Source organism: Gallinula chloropus, assembly GCF_964237585.1.
Source record: "Gallinula chloropus genome assembly, chromosome: 7".
NCBI classification, from domain to species: Eukaryota; Metazoa; Chordata; class Aves; order Gruiformes; family Rallidae; genus Gallinula; species Gallinula chloropus.
Window position 1 is genome coordinate 1,254,615 of NC_140092.1, and position 21,436 is coordinate 1,276,050.

The window sequence follows — 21,436 nt, forward strand, 5'->3', positions numbered from 1 at the left end:
TTGCTGGCTGCTTTTGTAAGGGTTCAAGACACCCCTGGCTTGGTTGTGAATTGCAGTGCAATACTAGGGAGACAGACACAAAGAAATGGCACTGGCTTGGCAAGCTCTGCTTGACAGCTGGTTCTCAGGACTTCAAAACAGGCTGCAATATTGTTTTGGAGTGTTTCCCTTCAGCTGCTAAACCGAGGCATGGCAAGGGGAAGAACTATATAAACACTGTGAAAAATGATAGCAGGAAGAGCATCTATTAGCCAGTGATTTTGATAGTTTTGTTTTCGGGCAATTAGCTTAAGACACCCTTCTCCTCTTCTCTATCTTTAGGAAAATGGATATATTCCCTCCTACATGTGGGTGGCCCAAGATGAGAACATCGTTTTGTTACAGGAGACGAAGATGTCAACAGCTGGAAACTTCTCTGTCTTGGTTTATTGTCGTTGGTCCTGATCTAAAAAACCTTTGTGAATGGAACAAACAAACACCAGCCTCGCTGGTGTCACGCATGCACCCACTTTGTACTTTATCATGGGATGTCTCTCTGTCTGTAATCTTGTTTTTTTTCCTGCAATATGAATGTGAAAGGAGTTGCACGTATGAGAGACCTTTCTCTTTGCTCTTTGTGCCTGTGATGTTGCTAGTTAGATTTGCATGCTTTGACTTGTTGGGGAGATTCATTGCTGGCAGACCAATGAGGTCTGGACAGCTGACAGGTCAGAACGTTTATTAATGGGATTGCTTTGCACAGAAAAAGTTTGGCTCCATGCTAGAGAAGATCCCCTCTGAAGTGAATGTGGAGACTAGGAAATGAATTATTAAGGAGGATGTTACAAAAACATACATCAATACTGTTCAATATGTGGTTGGAAGGTAATTGAAAAAAATTATGTAGTCTCTGACTTAAAAGGAGAGGGAGTCTCATGAACACACACTATAACTCCTGACAGCACCGTCTGGCTGCTGAACCTGTCACGCTCAGAGGAGCACTGGAAAAAGGCCAAGCCCAGTCTGTAGGGCAGGGTGGAAGCATGATGAAGACTGCCAGGGAACTTTGCTTGGTTTTCACTTATTTCCTAATTATACTTCAGCTGTGGGAGGGGATGTTTCCCCAAAGCATTTCAATCCCACCCCCTATCCAGAAAATATTTAATATGCTCCTAACTTTATGTTCCGTTAAACTCAGCACATGAGCATCTTCCAGAGATGTGCATGACAGACCTGATCACTGTGTTTAATTCCATACATTAACTACCTGCCTATAGCTGCTTAAATTTCACCACCATTGACAATCCTTTTGACAAGACTGCAGTTGTAGGATGGGTTGTTTTGAGGTTTTGGGAGTTTTGGTGGGGTTTTTTCAACAAAACTATCTGATATTGAACACACATTTCCTGATGGAAATAAATGTGGATGAAGATTTATGTAATCTAGTCTGTATTCTACAAATTCAATCTAATACTTTCTCTCCTAGACAAATGTAGAACTGAATCTAGAGTATCTCAAATAAAAATGGAAAAGTGATACTAATTTTGGCTCAATTGGTATTGGCCCTTTCCTTCTTTCCTTCTTTCCTTCTTTTCTTTTTTCCTTCTTTCTTTCTTTCTTTCTCTCCTTCTCTCCTTCTTTCCTTCTTCCCTGTCTTCCTGCCTTCCTCTTTCTTTGATTTTTCCATTTCTTTTTTACATATCTATCACCAATACAGATGTCCAAAATCTGATTTAAACTCAAATGGATTTTTGAGAGCCACACAGGGAATTCTGGCAGTCTTTTCTACCTACAAGGAACTGAAAATGGAATATATTATCTCACAAAAGAAATAAAGTAGTTCCAGAAGAGGGAGACTTACCTTTTCCCAACACTCTCAGAGCTGCTCCAGTGCGCTGTAATACATCCCATCTACATAGGTTGCTGTCTGTGGACTTGCACCAATCTGATCTTGACTTTCTCTCCAGTGGACACCTCTTTTTGTGGATGTGGTAGAGAGACACAGGAGGTTACTCTTGCTCTATCATAGTGGTTTCACGTTAAGGGCATAATAGTGTAAATAACACATCTTTATAATCCTCTGAGAAAATCATCTTTCCCTGCCTTTGACTGCCCTCTGCTATTTCAGCCTGGGACTCAGGAAAGGAGTGGATTTTCCTGCACAGTCATTCTGTTCTGCATTTCATCTGGCTTGGGTTTACAAGGATTACTTGAAAATATTCTAAATAGCCCTGTGAGAATCTAGGAGATACTTAAAGGAAGCATCTTTCTAAGTGTGCAAGACATTATGTGCATAAAAAGAGCTGCTAATGGGCAGCAATTTGACATATTGTTCTGATTTTTAAGCTTTGTCACTGTTTTCACAGGATGGTGGCTTTGAAAAAAAATGACCACAGAAAACAGTAGCAGTGCCTGTTACTGGAAATAAAGTCTGGAGGTGTATCTCTGGCTGGCTTATCTTTGGCTTGTTTAGGATTCAGGGTTTCTTTAACAGATCAAGCCTGGGCAAGGAACACTTACCCAATTTCGTGCAGTACATTCACTCCCATATAATTACTTTCTCTTAATGCCATGAAATTGTTTTCTTTCATTTTTACGTAGTCCCCAGACATGCAGCCATTCAAGCACATGAATAACAGGCTCCTAACTTCAATCAGATTATGACTGGGAATAAGGCATTTAGGCATGTCCAGCATCTGGTTGCAGAATTAAGATCAGCTCTTGGGTCCTCTTCGGCAATTACAGTATGAGGTATGTGCACACGGACTATAGGATTCATGCAATGTGGGCTTCTTTATCTAAGAGGAGCAAAAACGTTGTTAGAAATCAAAGGGCAACCCAGAGAGCTGCTCCAGCAGCTTCTGCAGGAAGTACAGCAGCTCCAAACAATCAGCTCTTCATACCCCACGGCACGAGGAAGAAGTACTGGGGATGCGTTAACTGGTTCAAGCCAAAAGGAAGCTGGGCCTATGTGCTTCATCAAAGCTAAGGCTCTGCTTTTGAATCTGTCCAAAACATCACACCTGCTGCCTGAGAGAGGACAGGAGGACCTCTGTTCGCCTTGCTTCACCCAACCAGCTTGAAGTTTCTGATTTCTTCGGTGTCTACAAGTTTCACTGACAAGTAGGTAGACTCAAAACAATGTGTGGTCATAGAATCATGGAATGGGCTGGGTTGGAAGGGACCCCAAGGATCACAGAGCTCCAACCCCTTGCCACAGGCAGGGACACCACGATGTTAACAACCTTAGTGTAACATGCTGCATTTTAATTGCTCACGAATTCTCTCCTGTATTTTTCTATGTCACGGGATGAGTGTATTTCCAGCAATAACAGCATTTTTCAGTATTCTGCTGAAATAGAGTAAAAATCTAAAAAAAAAGAAAGATTAAAAATCTATCTACACAGATTAAAACCTCTTCAAATTATATTAACTTTTAAACATCATACAGATTGGATAGTCAGACTCCCTGGAACAGATTTTACTTTCCAAGCATTTTTCTTGATTTGATGGGCCTACTCAGGGCACAGGAGTTTTCAGAAGAGGAACTCTGTAAAGATTCAACACTTTTAATACGTGTGTTTTCAAATGAGAACTTCTGAAAATTTTCTTGGGAAAGTGTTTTTGAATTGATAGTGATCCACCTATGAGCAACCTCTCCTACCAAACCTGCTGTTTATTCAGATGCAGATTTATTTCCAAATTCCTAATACCTGATGGTTTTCTTGTTCTGCCCAAAATCTATGCTAATACTACATAATGGATTTTAAAAAATCATTGTGAGGTGTATTAGAAGAGTTAATTAACTGAACTTAATATACTAAAATAAGGTAAAAAGACGAAATAAAAGAGTTTTCTGAACGTTTCTGAAAGTGGTTTTTGGTATATAGTCACTAATATGTTAGGACATGTACAAAAATACATTATAGGATTGGGAATATTTTCCTGCAGGTATTAATAAATAATGAATGTGATGATTGACTGCACAGGCAGAAGTACAGAGCATTCCCAAGAAAAAGCTACATAAAACCTGGCCTTTGAACAGGTGTACACCATTGGTTTTAATATATAAAAACACTTGAACACACTCAGTTTTGTGTGAGGACGAAACAGAAGAAGTAAGCGTGCTTGAATTAGCTTTGTATTTTCAAATGACATGGATTTAAATATTGCCAAGAGCAGAGAGGGCACTGGGAGTTGGGTGGAAGGGCAGCAGAGCCAGGTGAGCCGGGCACCACGACGCCCTTCAGTGCTGCTTGAGCAGCCACAACGGTTTGTGCAGGTCTAGAGAGCTGAAGTAAGACCACCACCAAGGCTTCTCCCTGCCTGGTGCTGACACCCCTCGAGCCTCAGGCTGCCCGTGTTGGGCATGAGGGTCAAAAAGTTCCAGTGGGTCGTACGGGTCGTACGTGTCTTCCATTGAGCGGCGGAGGAGCTTGTTGGGCCAGGCCTCAACGGGTCGCAACACGAAGTCCACTCGCCCAGCCCGTTTCATGTTGGCGGGAAGGGTGACCCTCTTCATCACCCGGCTGTACCCCGCTGCCTGGGCACTGACTATGTATGTCCCCGGAGGAAGGAGTCGCCAGTAGTCTCCATCAGCAGCTTGGGAAAGGTAATGGGACAACAAAACCGAGCTGAGTTTTTAGTCTTGCATCTCTTATAGCTACATACTCACTCACACACGTATGCACACGCATTTAAGGGGCAGGTTTTCAAGGGATGTCAGAGTTGAGGTGGCTCAGAGTTTGAAAAAAATTCAGATGCAACCACCTGAAGGACAATAAGAGACTATACCTGTGAAAACTCGGGCTTTGGGCACTAACAGGGCAAAACTCACATACAAACTGTTGGTAACTGCTCTGCCTGGATCAGAGGGAAGGTTTCCTTCATGCTGCTTTCCCAGGGGTGCAAGGAATAACTCCGAAGAAATCAAATTAATTTATGTGAAATTTAAGAAAGTGAAAGCAGAATCCAAGCTTCACTGTGGATATATAATGTCTAAGGAGCTAAGAAACCCATCCTTTCATTACATTACATTCAATTACTTTGCAGACATTATAGCACATAAGACTACAGAGTTGGGGCTGCAGCTGGTATAAATTGCCATTAGTATAAAACAGGCGTAAATTTCCTCCAGCTGAAGGTTAGGGCCTGAAGGCAAAAGCTGGGAGTTTTAAACCAGGATATTTATTCCTCATTTTATATTTCCCTCATTTTGAAGGGCAGTTTTCTCAGCTCAGGTAATATTGCATTAATGCTCTTTTCTCATGGAATCCCTCAGCCCTTTCTAACACCGAAATTAAAAGACATTTTCATCAGACATCTTTAACTCCACCTCACTCAAGAACAAATATTCCTTTTTCCTTCAAATGTAAACACATTTTTTACTTAATCCTTAATTCTTTACAGGTCCACTGTCAATGCAAAGCCATTTACTGGGGAGAAGTTTGAAAAAGACCCTAATTCGTGCCAGAGTCTTCCACCAGCCTCAAGAATCTGCATCGTCTCCACTATTGTGTGCTCTCTAACGTTAGGTTTTTTGAAAGCTGGAAAGCATCCACTACATTATAAACCATCCTGGCTTTCCAGATTGATTCAGCAACTATCATTAGTGCAAAATGCGACCATTCATGTCTTCTCTTTTGCACTCCTATGGCCTAACCTGGTCTCACTGAAATCAATAATAAAACGAGAGCATTGATTTCAGTGAGAGCCTAAAAGCTCAGGACTTTATGACTGTGAAAATTAACAGCTGTATATGCCCCAGTACATGTTTACCAGCTGGCGACATGTATAAAGTGAACATAATTCAATGTTCTAGGGTTGTATTTGCATTTTGTGTAACTACTGACCAAAAAGTGCATGTATTTATGCAGGAACAGAAAAGGCTGCAGCCCCTCCCGTCACTGCAGATATTTCAGTGGCTAAAATCTGTGTGGATCCTGCACACCTTGTGCCCACAATATTTCAACTAACTTACTCTATCAGGGCTCCACACCTCCACATGCTGAGCTGCAGCCCCTGAGCAGGGCTATTGCCCTGTTTCCCCAGACAGGAGATGTAAGGGGCATTTCTGAATCTTGCTGAAGACACATTGGCTTTGACGGGCATCAGACAGTTCCAGGTGGCAGTTGTAACAGCAAGGACTGTGTCATCCCAAAGGCACTGCAGACTCAACAGCCAGTTTGACATGTCTTCTCTTTTGCTCTTCTAGAAGCAAACTGAGAGCTGAGCCTTCAGCTCTCCATGTCTCCACTGACATATCTATCAAATTCGACACGACTTGCTGAGGTCAAGCTCTCAGTGCTCTCACCCTGCCAGAGGAAAAAGCTCAGATTAAAAATGTTACCTGTGGTGACATCATGCTGGATGCCCCTGACTGAAATACGAGCATTTTTTATTGGGTTGCCAAACTTATCAGACACAATTCCTTTTATCCCCCGATGAACCTGGCAAATCAAAGCAAAGTTAGATGGGATTAGTTTGTTGCAGTACCACCTCCCCATCTTCTGCCAGGAAAGCCCTGTAAAGAGGGAACAACTTTCAAGAGTTTCAACACATGATACAGGCTTTTGGACACTAATGCCTCTTCAGATCACATCTTCTATTTTGGGAGCTCCAAGGGAAAGGGATAACTGAACAAGAGCTTTTTTTGGGCTAGGTAAGTGGCTCTGCATTGAGCGACCCTTCCCTGCACAGATCACTGGCACCTCTGGGTCTGACCACAGTATTTAAGGACTGTTTCTGAATGTCAGCTCTAGACCCAGAACCCCAAAAGAAATGAAGAGTTAAGGCTTTAAAAATCAACCTGATGCTCTAAACACAGTGTGGAGGCATCACTGGTGTTACAAGTGAAGTCAATTCAGCCTGAATCAGCACGAATAGATGTGCTAAATAAGTCAGAATCAAGCAGAATTACTAGCTTTCAGACAATACACCGCCATCCTGGCAGCAGAATCAATTAATGCAGGTTGTATAAAGAAAACAGGTCTTTAGTAGTAGGTGAAATATATAGCTTTTGTTTTCTTTCACCACTTCTAAAAGGATCCAAAACTGCTTAGAGATAATTCACCAAAACTGCCAAACTGCCCTGTGATAGACACAGTTACTCACTGAAAATAGAGCAGAAGCATAAACATAAAATAAGATGGATACTTCTGTATTAGTCTTATTTAATGTACAATCTTTAACACAGTATTTGTTAATAATTCTCAATTACACTGATACACATTAATAAAAATGTTATATTCAATAAAATTATTGATTTGTTTATATTCTTATTTAATATCAGTGACTAGGAATCAGTGAGGGAATTCTTTAGCTACTTGTGACTCATCATCACTCTGCTGCCTGCACTTCATTGCATGTCAGAATGTCATGGTGGCAGTTCCTTCTGTACAAGTACAGAACCCAACTGCCTGAATTGATGAGAAATGTGCTTGGTGACGAACTAAAGAGCAGTATGAATTCTGGCACACAGGGAGGTGCACAAACAGCTCAGTATTGGAAGTGCAGTAAAACAAAATAAATAAAACAGGAAGAAAAAAAATCCAAGTGTTTAAACATTGAGCCTCTTGATTTTCTTTTCTTTCAACCTACCCAAAAAAACTCCATTTTATATTGGAAATTCTATATGAGCTTTTTAAAAGCAAACTAATGTCATTTCAGTCTTTCTCCTGAACTGCTGTGACCAGCTTGAGCTGTTCTTCACTTCCTCCCACCCTTCTTTCTGTTACTGTCATTTTCCCCTCCCCATTATCCTTTGTCACAAAAGAAGAATAAAAACAAAGAACCAAGCACCAAAACAATGGGGAAAAATTTGCTTTCCTGTTGGAATATAGACATATTAAAAAAATAAATGTTAAAATATCCAACTTTACAGTCATTCTCAATACTAAGCTGGATAAAGAAAAGGTCTAGTCTAGTGAAGCAGGTGTTTTTCTTTAAGGTGAGGCTGTTGTTAAACAGCCATTCTGTACCCAGTGGAGCTGTTCACTGGAGGGTTTAGGAGCAGCTCAGTGTAAGGACTTGAAAACTGTCCCTTCAGAACTATTATGATGAAGTACTGCAATTTGCTTTTCAGCATGGACTTGAGGATTTATCATATGGACAGTGGGTAAATCTGTTCAGAAGAGTCATTTCAGACCCAAACTTAATTTACAGTGTAGACATACTCAAAGAAGTATGACCTCATCCAACTCCAATAATAATTCTGCAATTACAACATGATGGGATAAAAATGACAACATTGACATTCCTTTAACAATGATGATTTGTTTTGTTTTAGTAAATATGCTATGCTTGGGCTTGCTTCAAGTCCATGACACATAAGTTTGGGGGGGTGTTTTGATACCACTTCTGATGGAGAGAAGAGATTGGCGTTTACGAAAATGAATACTACTTCTGTTTGTTAAGTCAAGTAGATTTGCACACACACCAAACAGCCTGGTGTATATCAGAATAAGAAAAGTTTGAATTGGCTATGGCAGACTTAATCCTTATTGGTAGTAATTCAGTAATCCTTATCTACAAAGTTGTTTTGCTTACTGTCCTGCATTTACTCAAAAAGCTTTTCCATCATAGACTTCTACAGTATCTCACACTATAAAAATCTTTACATCTTGAAGACTTCAACTGCAATATATATGGATTTAACCCAGCTCCACTTGGATTCACTAAAACTCATTTTCATCAGACAGCTGTAAAATGAAATGAGTTTGGTGGTCTGCACTGTAGACTTTATTGAATGATAATACTTACCACAAGTAGCAAGACGTTGCTTAGAAAGGCCATAAAAACACTCCTAACCATTTTAAATTACTGTGTACTCTGTCAAAATAAGGCATGACAGAAAGCTAATCTACTAATGGTGGAGAGAAAGATGAGCAACTTCTGTCTCTGTGTTCGCTTATTGTCAGTGAGATATTTGTTTTTGCTGAGCTTAAACTTATTATTAAAAATGACTTTTAAATGGTATGTTCTAATGCTCACGGACATGCAGTTTTTCCCTCAGAAGATCAGGCTTCAGAACTTTTTTAACTACTTTGCTCAGGAAATCAAACTGAAAAGTGTGGAAACAGCATTTCTAGAAAGAAACTCAGAACTTTCCTATTTCAGCTGAATCCAAAGCTGCTGCTGCCATGCAGTAGGCCATTCTATGTTAGGCAAAGTAGTAATTGTGTGTCCTGCTAGACAAACTGAGGCACCAGAGCCTATGGTGGGGTGTGATGATTGATTAGGTGCTATCACAGTAACTACCTAGAAAACAGTAAAGAAACAAGTATTGACAAAGAATGAAGAAGAAAATCTGCAAGTGCAGAGGGCTGAAAAGGCAGAGCCATACCATTTCCATGTAATTCAGAAGGGCATCTCTGTTTTCATGCCAGATTGTAAACAACTCTTCCTCCAAAGGAAACTTTTCACATCCTACCTCCACAGTAACTTCAAAGCAATTTGTGTGAAGGTAATTAAAATCAGCCATACCTGTAGGTTTAAAAAGAAAATGGGAGAGAGATCATGACCAAGCAATGTAATCTTTCACTGGGATTTTGCTGTTGTGGACAGCTGAGTGCAGTCCTGGTGGGTGTGTGTTAGTATGTTCTAACGAGCGTGCACAGTATTCAACACATTCAGAATGCTGCAACTCATTTCAACTACAAACCAACTAATGACAGTGACACTTCTCTCAGGTGAAAATCATAATTTTAAATTATTATTCACCCGATTAAGAAGTAGTGAGAGAGAGATAAGAATTGGTTAATCATGGTAATTGGATAATCGGCTGTATCAGAGGTGACTGCTGAGGGTCACCAGGGCAGAGATGACCTTTTGCCATTAGCATGTTCAAAACTGTTTTCTGTACAAAAGACATTGGGTATAATTTTCAGAAGAATGTAAGCCTAAGATATTTAAACCTAGTTCTCATGCCCCAAAGCTTTCTAAATGCCTACTTTCAACATAATTATTTGGGGGTCCAGCTGACTCCTATTTGAAAGCACAACTGAAGCGCTGCTGAAAATCTTATGATCAGTGATATTTCATCCATGCCTCTATTTCCGGAATCCTGAAGAAAACTAAATTCCATTATTGGGGAAATCAAATTAACAATCTAAGCACAAATGAATGGGATGTTTGTTTCTGCTGCAGTTTTTCCTGAAAAAGATTTCATTTCGACTGCGCTTGCGTAGTCTGCAGGATGGACTCAGACTCGTGGCACTAAGGAGTGAGAGGAGCATTAAGAATTTATTTCTACATTCCAGATTTTTAAACTAGAATGTTATTATGTGCAATAACAAATGTGACACTTTTCTTAGGTCCTGTCGGGGCTGAATACATCCTGTGATGCCTGAGTATAAGCCCTACCAGCATATAAACCCCTTACACGCTACCTCTTGCAGGGGGTCTGACCTAAAGCAAACTGAAATGGATAAAATGATTTCTTTCAAACTCTCGTGTCTCATAAAGGTCACGCAGGTTTTACCTCACTCACTATGATGGTAAAGTGGCTTTACCTCCAGTGAAGCTGTACCACTCAGCACCGTTTATAATACCTCCGCGTCTCACGAAATTGCCGCCGCAGCGCAGCTCGGATCGGTCAGATATGACGGGATGTGCGTCTGCGTAGGCTTTAGCCAGCATTTTAAACATCTGCAACACAAGGGTTAGAAACGTGTTTGCCTCTGCAAAGGGTCAGGGCAGTCATTGCTGCTCCCAACCATTGCTGTTGGGAGCCCAGAAAATGAGCCACCGTGCGCCCTTGAGGCTGATGGAGGGACTGAACCTCTGTGCCAGGAAGTTTTCACTTGGCTTCATCTCCAAGGTCCTCCTCTGCAATCCAATATATCCTGCTAGAGATAACATTAAATGCCAGTAGATTTTGTGATATTTGGCTTCAATCTCTCACCTGGGGCAGGAGCAGAGAGTCCCAGGTTTTAAAGCTGAAATTGGCTCTCCTTGTTATGTTTTACCTCTTGTTATTTTTACCCTTTCCAAAATACCTACAGCAGCCTCAGCCCAACCAGGGCTTTGCACTGGCTGCTGCTGTTTAAAACAGACAGTGTCAGTTTGCTTTGCACTTATCACTCACACAGGGCAACCTGCCAGTTTGATCTCAATGACAGTTGCCTCTTCGTGGGGCAGAAACCATTCCTAAAAAGTGAAGGATAGGATGTGGTGGTAGAGGGTGTCACCACAGATCTCCTCAGAGTGTTGATAGTGATGAAGAGCAGCAGAGTCACCTCACAGAATGGAAAAGTGACAGGTACATGTACTGAAGACAGAAGAAACAGCAGTGATCTGCAGAAGCCATTTCTTTGAATGAGGTTCCTGCGTTTTTTTCTCCAACATTTCACTGCCAATAGTTTGGAGCTAGACCCAATATCTTTAACTTCTGCAGGGATTCTGTTCCCAGTTCTGAATCTTCTGTGGAAGATAATTGCTAAAAGGTTAGAAGGTGCCATGTGACTTAGGAATGTGTTCCTCACCCTTCCCAGAGACATCTGCAGATGCTTTATTTCCAGTGACCAGGTCATTCTTCTGTTTTCTACTAAGCAGTGTCAGGCTTTTGCCTGTCCACTGGTGCAATTGAATGAAGATGGGTGGGAGGGGGAAGAGAAAGTGAGATATCTAAAATCAAATGAATTTGATTAAAAAAAAATGTTAAACTTTAACAAAAATAGTTAAAATGTGCCGGGGTAGCTATAGATTTATTATCAACTAGCAGCTAAGCTATGACTAGTTGTGGATCTCAAAAGCACATGAAACAGGTGTAATACAGTGCACCAAACAGTGGAAAAAACATGAGTGAACCCCTGTGACCTTGGAAGGTGATGCTTCGTTTGGTAAAATGGGGCCAGTGCTGTTACTCTGCCCAGCAATTTTATCCCACCAGCTGTCACAGGCTGGGTTTTCCAGTGTGTGTGTGTGTGAGGAAGAGAGTGTTTCCATACAACAAAGAGAGTGAACTTGACTGTGGCAGGGGGGTTGGAGCAATCTGATCCTTGGGGTCTGATCCAATCCATGCCATTCTATGATTCTATGACTTGGTGTACACCTTTCCCCTCCCATGAACACTGTCATTCTTGCAGCTCCTTGTGCAACACAAAGTAACAAGAGCCTCCTAGAACATCCATCTCCACAAAACCCAAAACTGAGAAAGTTCTGGTTTAGGTGAACTGAACCAGGCGCAGGAATGTGGGTGTGAGGTCCAGCTTTGAGAATCCTTGGTCCCAAAAGTCCTGCCCCATCCTGTGATGGCTTGAAACCCGCAGCAGCTGCCAAGAGGATGCTTGTGCTACAGCACATACACCACGAGGGACAGAGAGAGAACGCAGCACCCAGATGCATTTTCAAACAGGGCAACCTGGTTTGAATGCACTTCACAGAATTTGCCATTTTAATGTTCAGCCTTTCTATCTGCACTGCAGCACTTCAGCCCGGGCTCCAGCCAAGGGTGCAGGCTTGCCTTGTTTCCCCTTACACAGCCAATTCGACAGGTCAGTGGTCAGAACAAGGGTTACAGCTAATGTATGGCAGCTAAAAGAAGCTGCAGTACCTCAGGATGCAGGTTCCCTGCCAGCAGCCACTGCAGATGACATCACTTAAATGCAGGTCACTTCACAGGTACAGGTTTTATAACTTGCTGGGTAAAACTTGAAGTGATATTGGCAGTGTTGTTAAGCTTCCTGTGCTGACTCACTTGAAAAATTGGTTTAATTGAGGACATCCCCAGCCCTCCCCTGTGTGTTTGAAACTTCCAGGTCTGTAGTTATCTTCCCAGGCTTTGCAGCCAGCCGTATGAAGTCCTGCATCCCACACTGAAACAAGCCAGGGATGCCAGGAGGGTTTGCCCACCTCTGTGTTGCATTGGGATGGAGCACGTTGTGTGTGACTGCATCATTTCACTCAAAACTCATGTGCTGTCCCTGACTGGAGATGATGGAGGGACTGCTGTTCTTCCATCCCACAGGTGAAGTGCTTGATAAGGCACACAGGGCTGCATTCCTCCACCATCTACATGGAAATCAGGATACTCCTAGCCCAGGCGATGGATCCTAAGAGCACAAGTTTATGATTTCTGCTACTCCTCACCAAGAGCTTCTGTAGCTTTCATTACCACCCACCAGGTGTGATCTGTTTTACTGCTAAATCATTGTCACACATGCAGAGTTGGTAGGTATTGTACAGCTCAGGAAAGAAAAGAAAGAAAGTATTTATATAGAAACTGTTCAATAGTCATCAATATTTAAATATTGAATAGGTGCTGGTGAGAACTGTCATAGAATCATAGAATGGCCTGGACTGGAAGGGACCCCAAGGGTCACAGAGCTCCAACCCCCTGCCACAGGCAGGGACACCAACCTCCAGGGCTGGAGCTACACAAGGTTGCACAAGGGCACCCACCCCCTCTCTGGGCAGCCTGTTCCAGCCCCTCACCACTCTCTCTGCAAAGAACCTCCCCCCAGTCTCTACTCTCCCCCTTCCCTCCTCCAGCTTCACTCCATCCCCCTTGTCCTGCCATTGTCTACCCTTTTAACAAGCCGATTCCCCTCCTGTTCCTCTGCTCCCTTCAGGGACTGGGAGGCTGCAGTGAGGTCCCCCCACAGCCTTCTCTTCTCCAGGCTGACCCAGCCCAGCTCCCTCAGCCTCTCTCCCTAGGGGAGCTGCTCCAGCCCTCTGAGCATCCCCGTGGCTCCTCTGACCCCTCTCCAACAGCCCCACATCTTCCCTGTGTTGGGTCCCAGCTCTGGACACAGGACTCCAGCTGGGGCCTCCCCAGGGTACTTTAGAAGAAACCCTCCCAGATACATGCTCAAAGAGAATAGATGCTTCAAGTCAAAGATCAGCTTCTGACTCCTCCCAACTGCTGTTCACCATGCAAACCCCACTTTTTCTTAAGAGACCGGGGACATTTTTAACACGCACTAGAAGGCTGAAAATCTAGCTGTGCTCCTAGTGGGCATGTCAGCAATGAATACTAGATTGGCAAAACCAAAGGGAAATAGCAAAGATGGCAAGAAAATTTCACAGAAGATTTACTGTGAGTCCCAAATGGGGAACTTTCCAGGGACAGAGAGGATAAAAACATTCCCATTCATCTGACCTGGAATAAATGCTACAAGGCTGCCACCATATGGCAGGCAGCCTGTTTGGGTTTTCGGGCTTTGTTTTTTTTTTTTCCCTCACCCCTACAGATTTCTACAGAGAATACTGCTGGTCGGGCTTCTTCCTTTTATTCTGGAAATCAATGGTAAAAATATCATATCATAGCCTTCACCCTTCAAATAGTAAAAGGCTGGCTTCTCCTAACATGTGCCTTGTGAAATCACATTTGGCCCTACAAAACATGGATAAATCCTTACAGATCAAGGTGATAGTGTGTAAATGATCCTGTATTTGAAAGCACATGAAATAAGTGTATAAATGGGATTTGTTACGTATTTCATACGTACAGATACAGACATACAGAGACACCTGTGTGCAATCTAAGTACATCTAAGTCTGTTACTCTCTAAAGGTTTCCACTGTCCCACATGTGGAAGCCTCTCTGATACGTTTACCCTGCAAAATCAACATTACCTTCTCATCAGGTGTAGGGGAGAACATTTTTTCCTCCATGGGATGCCTCGAATAGTCATAAGGATAGGTCACAACCAGCTCACCCCCATGGAGGCTGGCAGAGAGCACGAATGGGATAGACCTCAACCACTTCATGACTGCTTTTGTCTCAGGGGCCACCTGAAATCCAAGAGAAAAAAATCCCATATGAATAGTTATGCAGCTCCAGAAAGATTTGGTGCTGGGCAAGGTGAAGCCCAGTGGAGAAGGGAGTGTTTTGGAAAGCATAATGATAAGGCTTTTTGACTCTTCCATCCCAAAGTAAATGACAGAAGAGCATCGATTTGCTCCAGGGCACAGATGAGACATCCTGTTTGCTCTGGAAAAGCTGTGGAAAGAATGAAAAACTTGGACAGAAGGGTACCATTTTTATGACAGTGGTATTTTCAGCAGTTCAAAGTGATGCAGGCAGCATTTTAGACTTGACAAACTAGCATTGTACCACTGTTTGCAAGCTAGACACCTGATCCAGTGTCATTTAGTAATCAGCAGGAATGACTTTGGACGGGTAAACTGGGGCTGGGTTTGTAATGCTGGAAACACATCGATTCATTTGCCCAGGGACCGCTGGGCCAGGATGCCCTGCAAAGGGAGGAACACCACAGCAGTGCCAGGATGCCCTGCAAAGAGAGGAACACCACAGCAGTGCCAGGATGCCCTGCAAAGGGAGGAACACCACAGCAGTGCCAGGATGCCCTGCAAAGAGAGGAACACCACAGCAGTGCCTGCAGTCTGCCTGCAGCGAGCTGCTGCTGCAGCCGAGGCCCAGCAGTTCTCTGTCTGATAGCCCAGGCTGGGCGGCCAAAGGAGCGGGCACTGGGCTCTGGAAGATGCCCAGACGCCCAGGCACCCGTCCTGCCCCCGGCACGCCGGGGGCTCCCGTATCCCCTCTTCCCGAGGAGCAATGTCACCGGCGGCTGCGGTGCGAGTTAATTCTTCGGGGTAACAGTGTCATCTGGTGGCCGGTCCCTGCAAGCCCAGCCACCCGCAGCAGGACAGGCTCCTCTCCCCGCACCCCGCAGCTCGCCCGAGGGCACGGACTCTGGCTCGGGCAGGGACTCTGGCTCGGGCAGGGACTCCGGCTCGGGCAGGGACTCCGGCTCGGGCAGGGACTCCGGCTCGGGCAGGGACTCCGGCTCGCACAGGGGCAGGGGACAGGTTCAGGAGAACGAGCAAGGTCTGTTAGGATGGCCTGAGTGCAGCATCTCTATAGGGCTGCTGATGTTGCGCATCACCCTCTTCTTGGATGCCGTCGGGCATCAGATAACCCCCTGCCAGGATCCCAGCCTGGTTAATACCCGGGAACAGCGAATCGAGCCAGCAACGTTTAGGAACAAAACCCACCCCAAGCAAACCAAAGTGACACCCACCCCCCAAAAAAACCCCAAACCAACCCCACCCCTCCAAAAAAACCCAACAAACAAATCCCAACCCAACCCAACTAAAGCTCTGTACATCAGGGCTGTGACAGCAGTGACCCCTGCTTGCTTTGGATCAGTCCCTGTTCTGCTAGGCGATGGCTGTGGTGAAACAGTGGGTAGTGCAGACATCGGTGTGCAGCAGAAACACCACCGTGTAGCATAGTTGCACCATGGATGTACTACAGCTGCCCCAGCAATGAGAGAGAAAGCAAAGGATATCAGGGAAAGGCTTGCCTAAATACAGTTTTATCTGGAACCATTTAAGAAGATATCACCCCACTTATTCCTGACCTGGGCAGGAGGCTACTTACCTCCCTTCTGATGCCATAATTATTATCTAAGTTCTCCCAGTTTTCAGTTTTTCTTAAAATGCATTTTTTTACCCTACAAACCCAGTGGTAGCCTCTGAAACTTTGTGTTCCAAACCTTTCAACCACACTATTACAAAGAAGCAATTTAAATATAAGAGGAGATACAACAGGCAAAGTCTGACCAACTCAGGAATGTGCAGAATGCACTTTGCACACCAGAAACCAAACCGAGGGGGGTTGTATAGGAGGGAAGATCACACACAGAGCTTCTGGGAAGGGTGGGACCTGAAAAACATTCTTTAAAAAAGCAGATAAAGAGGACTGCAAAGCAAAAAGACAAATGCTCCACTTTTTGTAGTCTCACAGACCCACGCACAGGACAAGAGGTAGAAGAGAAGAAAACAGCCCACTAGGCTTCATGACAAGGGACCTGGCAACATCTGAGGGATGCCACCTGCTTCAGTGGAAGCATTTGTTTTTCTTTCCTTTGTACAGAGCCCTGGGATGGTCTGATATCAACCTTTATCCTGTGGGACTTTGTGCCTGAACCAGCCACTCTCACCTGAACCCTGGAAGAGCTTTGTTCATCCTTTGACCCCATCTCCTGTGAAGAGCAGGAGACTCCAGGTGGTTTCTAAGGGGCTGGCAGTGGCACTGCCTGTTCCACGGGCCCCTGCTTGTGGGTTCACAGGGTGGCTGAGGAGCTGGCAACAAGCCTGCATCCTCCAAGCCCCGCAGCTCCAGCAGTCCCCAGGAGGATGCTGCCCTCACCTCTCCGCAGCTCCCTGTGCTGCCTCAGCCACCCCAGGTCCCGCTGCCCAGCCAGAGAAGCTGTGCCTGACGCCAGGATGAGCCCTGCTTTCAGACCAGAGCCCAGGGCCTCAGGAGGAGGAATCAGAAGTTGCCTCTGCAGGTGACTGGGCAAGGGTGAAACACACAGCTTTACTCAGAGAGCACCTAACTGCAGTTCCAGCCCCCAACTAGCTCACTAGATACCTGCACGACTGAGAAGACACCACTGTGTGACAGCACCCATGTCTTACTACAGCAAGTGTTGTGGAAAACCAGGAGTTTCAGTGTCACTGCTTTTACCCTAATAGCATGTCATTGACATCACGTGCAGTAATTAAGGCTTTGAAATGGGCACATCCTTGTTCAGCTCCACCAGGTTCTATCAGATGCTATCTGTGTCACTCTGGCCTTTGACTATTCATAGACTTTTCCTTTAATGTGGGTTTGGATTTTAAGTCAAAGGATATCAATTTTGAAGTATCCATCTCACAAGAACAATTTGGGGCACAATTAAAAACCAGCTACATTATTTCTGCATAACTGTGGGGAACGGCCACTACCTTTTTTAAACCTGAATCTCATTTCTGTCAATTATACTGCAATTAGTCACTGTCTCCATGGCTTTCAAAGATTTCTTTTTTCCCTTTTAGAAGCAACCAGACTCATTTTCCTAAGGACTGTGCCAGCCTCCACTGGCACAGACTTCAAAATTCTGTTTGAACCAAGCCAATTTAATTGACTTTATTTCAGATGCAGCCTGAAGTCTCTCAGTCTGAGCTCACAGACCACTTATTACAATAATTCATAACACTGGGGAACAAAACATGCTGTACAGCAAGGGTTATGGGGAGACAGGAGCTCTCCTGAGTTTATGGGATTGGCTGGGACCTTGCTTTCCATTTTCTGATCTTTATACAATGCCCTGCAATACTCAGATAATGACTTTAATAAGGCAGGTAATAAACACTATTAAGTAAATGAAAGCTGAGCAGCTGGTGTTGGAACATCCAGTCTAATGCTTTTGCATGCACAAAGCTGACTGCTGTAAGAGCCACGGGTTCACCTGCCTGACAGAACTGGGGCTCATCGTGGGTGAGCTGGTTTGGCTGGGCAGAGGGGGGGGACTCGCAGTTGTGAGACTGCTCACTGCCAGGTTTCTGCACCATCTGAAACCCCAGTCCTCAAGGAGACTTTGTGGTGCCATGCAGGCCACAGGCAAACTGGTTTCTCTCATTTGCTCTGCATGGCATATAGGTATGGAGATGTCAGGACCTACTTTGGGGTCAGGAGACCCAGCTAGAGGTTCTGTGAAGTTTGGTGCTCTGAGGAATGAGCTTCATTGCTCTTCTTTGTACATGCCTCAGCACCTCCATGTTCTCCTTGTAGTGAGGGGCCCAAAAGTGAACACAGTGCTCGAGGTGAGGTCTCACCAGTGCCAGAGACAGGGGGATGATCACTGCCCTAGTCCTGCTGGCACATTTCCCAAGGCAGGAGCCACTGTTGCCTCAAACCTGGGCAGAGCTCAGTGCAGTGAGAGCCAGGTCCATGAAAGGTCTTTGAACACACTACTGCAGTTTACATCATTAACGATGAATCATTACACACTTGACTAACAGTCATTGTTCTTAATCCAAAATTGCAAATCCAAATTATCCACAGCTTTTCCTAATCTTTTATGACACCTGCCTCTCTGGCTAGACCTACACCAATATTTTTTGTGCCAGTTCTGAGCCTGTCCAGTTCAGTCCTACTTATAACACCTGATTACTAGAGACCAATCAATCTCAGTTTCTCAATTCCTGAGTCGCTCTGTAGAAGATGTGATATATAAAATCTGTAACTCATACCTTACCCCACCAGTAGGATTGCGGAATGGGGATGTGGTCAAGGCGAGCCCCACGAATTCCAGCTCTTCTGTAAGCCTCAGATGTCAAATCAGGGAAATTTCTGTTCAGGTCCAAGTTCTGAGCTGTCTGTCGTCCAATGACCCATCCATTGTAACCGGCTCCCTACGTTACAGCAGAGGAGACAACCTCAGAATAAATCCCTGTCTCGAAACACCACTTTGTGGAAATGGTTCAAAATGCCACTTTATTCACAGGGAAGTTTTAAAAGAAGCAAAATGACAGTTATTAATAATTTCTACCCCCGTGGTCACGGGCGCAGTAGCCAGTACACAGGAAGCATTTCACCCGCCACTGGTGTGACTCATGAGAGGAGCGCAGCAGTTTCTTACGCAGCACAGAGCAGCGTGCAGAGCGAGTTACAGGAGGAGAAACTGGAAAGCCAGCTGGAGCTCCCAGACAAGATCAGGCAGGATGCAAGAGCCCCAGACGAACACAACAGACCCAAGTGGCTAGGTGAGCAATGCAGAAAAAGAAAGGTCCTGTCTTCCAGGGGGTAGTGGTAGCGGTAACAGCGAGCTGGAGAGGAGAGGGCAGTCAGGTAACACATCACAGAGGTTTTGCTTTCACAGGTCTCCTTCATTCGCCAGCTGATCCCTGAGAAGTGCCATCCGTGAGGAAAGCCTGACAGTAGAGAAAATACCTGCACTTCATGACACCTGCTTTTCTGCAAGAGGAAGAGTATCTTTTTGATGGTATTCAACTACTTGCCCTTCTGAGATAATTTCCCAGTCGTTAAAGTGAGTCAGTGGGCATTTTGTTCTAGAATTGAGAGCAGAGAGTGCTAAATGTGTGAAAAAGGAAGAGTCATTCCCACGTCATCACATGCAAGGAGCAAAAATGACAAACACGGTTCTGATCTCCTCTCAGCTCTGCTCACGTTGCCTTTGGAAAGCAACCTCCTACCGAAGCAGCCCGGGGTTCTGGCTGCCCAATATTAACACTCCCTCCCATACACGATGCTCCCCTCCGAGTTGGTCCTTTCCCCTGGGGACTTTCAGAAACATCAAGCACGGAACATTTCCTTATAAAGAGACTTTTACCTCTTCTGCAGCCAGTTCATACCCATCGGGGTTGAGTGAAGGTAAGAGGTGGATTCTGGTGTTATTAATCAAGGTCTGGACGCGAGGATTGCCGAGAAGATACTCTGAACACAGATACTGCGCGAGGTATATCAGCAGCTCTCTCCCCACAACTTCATTTCCATGCATATTGCCAATGTACTTAAATTCTGGCTTGACTGTGGAATACGAAGTAAGAAGATGCTTTAATTTGATTATACCTGGGTGGCTTCCAGAAGCAGAGTGCCCCAAGTAGCTTTATTTACATGAGTTTAATGCATGCGTTCCTGTACATAGCCCACCAGTCCCAGGGGAATTTCCCTCCACTACAGGTCAGTTCAGTGACAATTTAAATAGTGTGAAACAAAGCAAGTCCATACTTCCAGGATCCCAAACCATAAGAGGCAACTGCTGCTCTCAACTTTTGCTGGACTCATCATTATTATGACCAGAGAATGCTGCAAGCAAAACCCAGCCATGGCTGGGAAGGAACAAAGCACACCCCTGGCACTCTCCTTTTCTTTGGGCGCCGTCAGTGCCTTATATTGTCACAGATCCTAGAAACGATCTGCAGATGGGCAGTGTATTACCTTTATTTGGGATGGAAATTAGCTTGTGCATAAAAAGTGGCATTTAGGCTCTGTAGCCTTGGAATAAGAGTATTAGAAACATACAACTTCACAATTCCCCACAGTTATTACCTCAGTTTCCATCCTTCCTTAGAGACTAATGGAAAGTAGAAAATAGATGCACTTTGGAGACACCCTTTTCTGTCTAACCCTTCATCTTTGTCTTTGATCCTGGCTGCCTCAAGCACTAGACACTGGAGGAGGGCTGGCACAGAGCTATTACACCAGCTTGCTCAGGCTGGCAAAACCCTCCAGCTCTAGAGCTATTTCCACCCTCTTTTATGCTCTCCTGAGCAGCATGAAGCAACAGATTTAGAAGGAAATACTAGGTAACCAGCTAAACGACCATCTTTTATCAGGCTACAAGGCAGTTTTAATTTTAAAGCCTGACTCACAGGCTTTGTGTTTTCCTTGTATATGGAGTAGCAACTTAAAAAGACACATGAAACTTCTTTTCTTTACACAGGCAGGGACACCAACCTCCAGGACTGGAGCTACACAAGGTTGCCCAGGGCCCCAGCCAACCTGGCCTTGAACACCCCCAGGGACGGGGCACCCACCCCCTCTCTGGGCAGCCTGTTCTCTGGAAAAAACTTCCCCCTAAGATCTCCTTTAGTTTTAATTCATCCCTCTTGTCCTGCCAGTGTCTACCCTTTTAACGATCTGATTCCCCTCCTGTTTCTCTGCTCCCTTCAGGGACTGGAAGGCTGCAGTGAGGTCCCC

General features: G+C 44.6%; 1 protein-coding gene across 1 annotated transcript in view; it reads right to left on the reverse strand.

The window, feature by feature from the left end:
- Positions 1–4,225: 4,225 nt before the first annotated feature.
- The window catches only part of CPZ (carboxypeptidase Z), a gene marked incomplete at both ends in the record, with an annotated part of 31,498 nt that continues 14,287 nt past the window's right edge, over positions 4,226–21,436 (reverse strand). The window contains 7 exons of the mRNA XM_084266637.1: positions 4,226–4,581; positions 6,329–6,428; positions 9,323–9,462; positions 10,491–10,626; positions 14,557–14,715; positions 18,967–19,128; positions 20,067–20,263. Coding sequence (XP_084122763.1) covers positions 4,226–4,581; positions 6,329–6,428; positions 9,323–9,462; positions 10,491–10,626; positions 14,557–14,715; positions 18,967–19,128; positions 20,067–20,263 — 1,250 coding nt within the window. The remainder of the gene's footprint in view (positions 4,582–6,328; positions 6,429–9,322; positions 9,463–10,490; positions 10,627–14,556; positions 14,716–18,966; positions 19,129–20,066; positions 20,264–21,436) is intronic.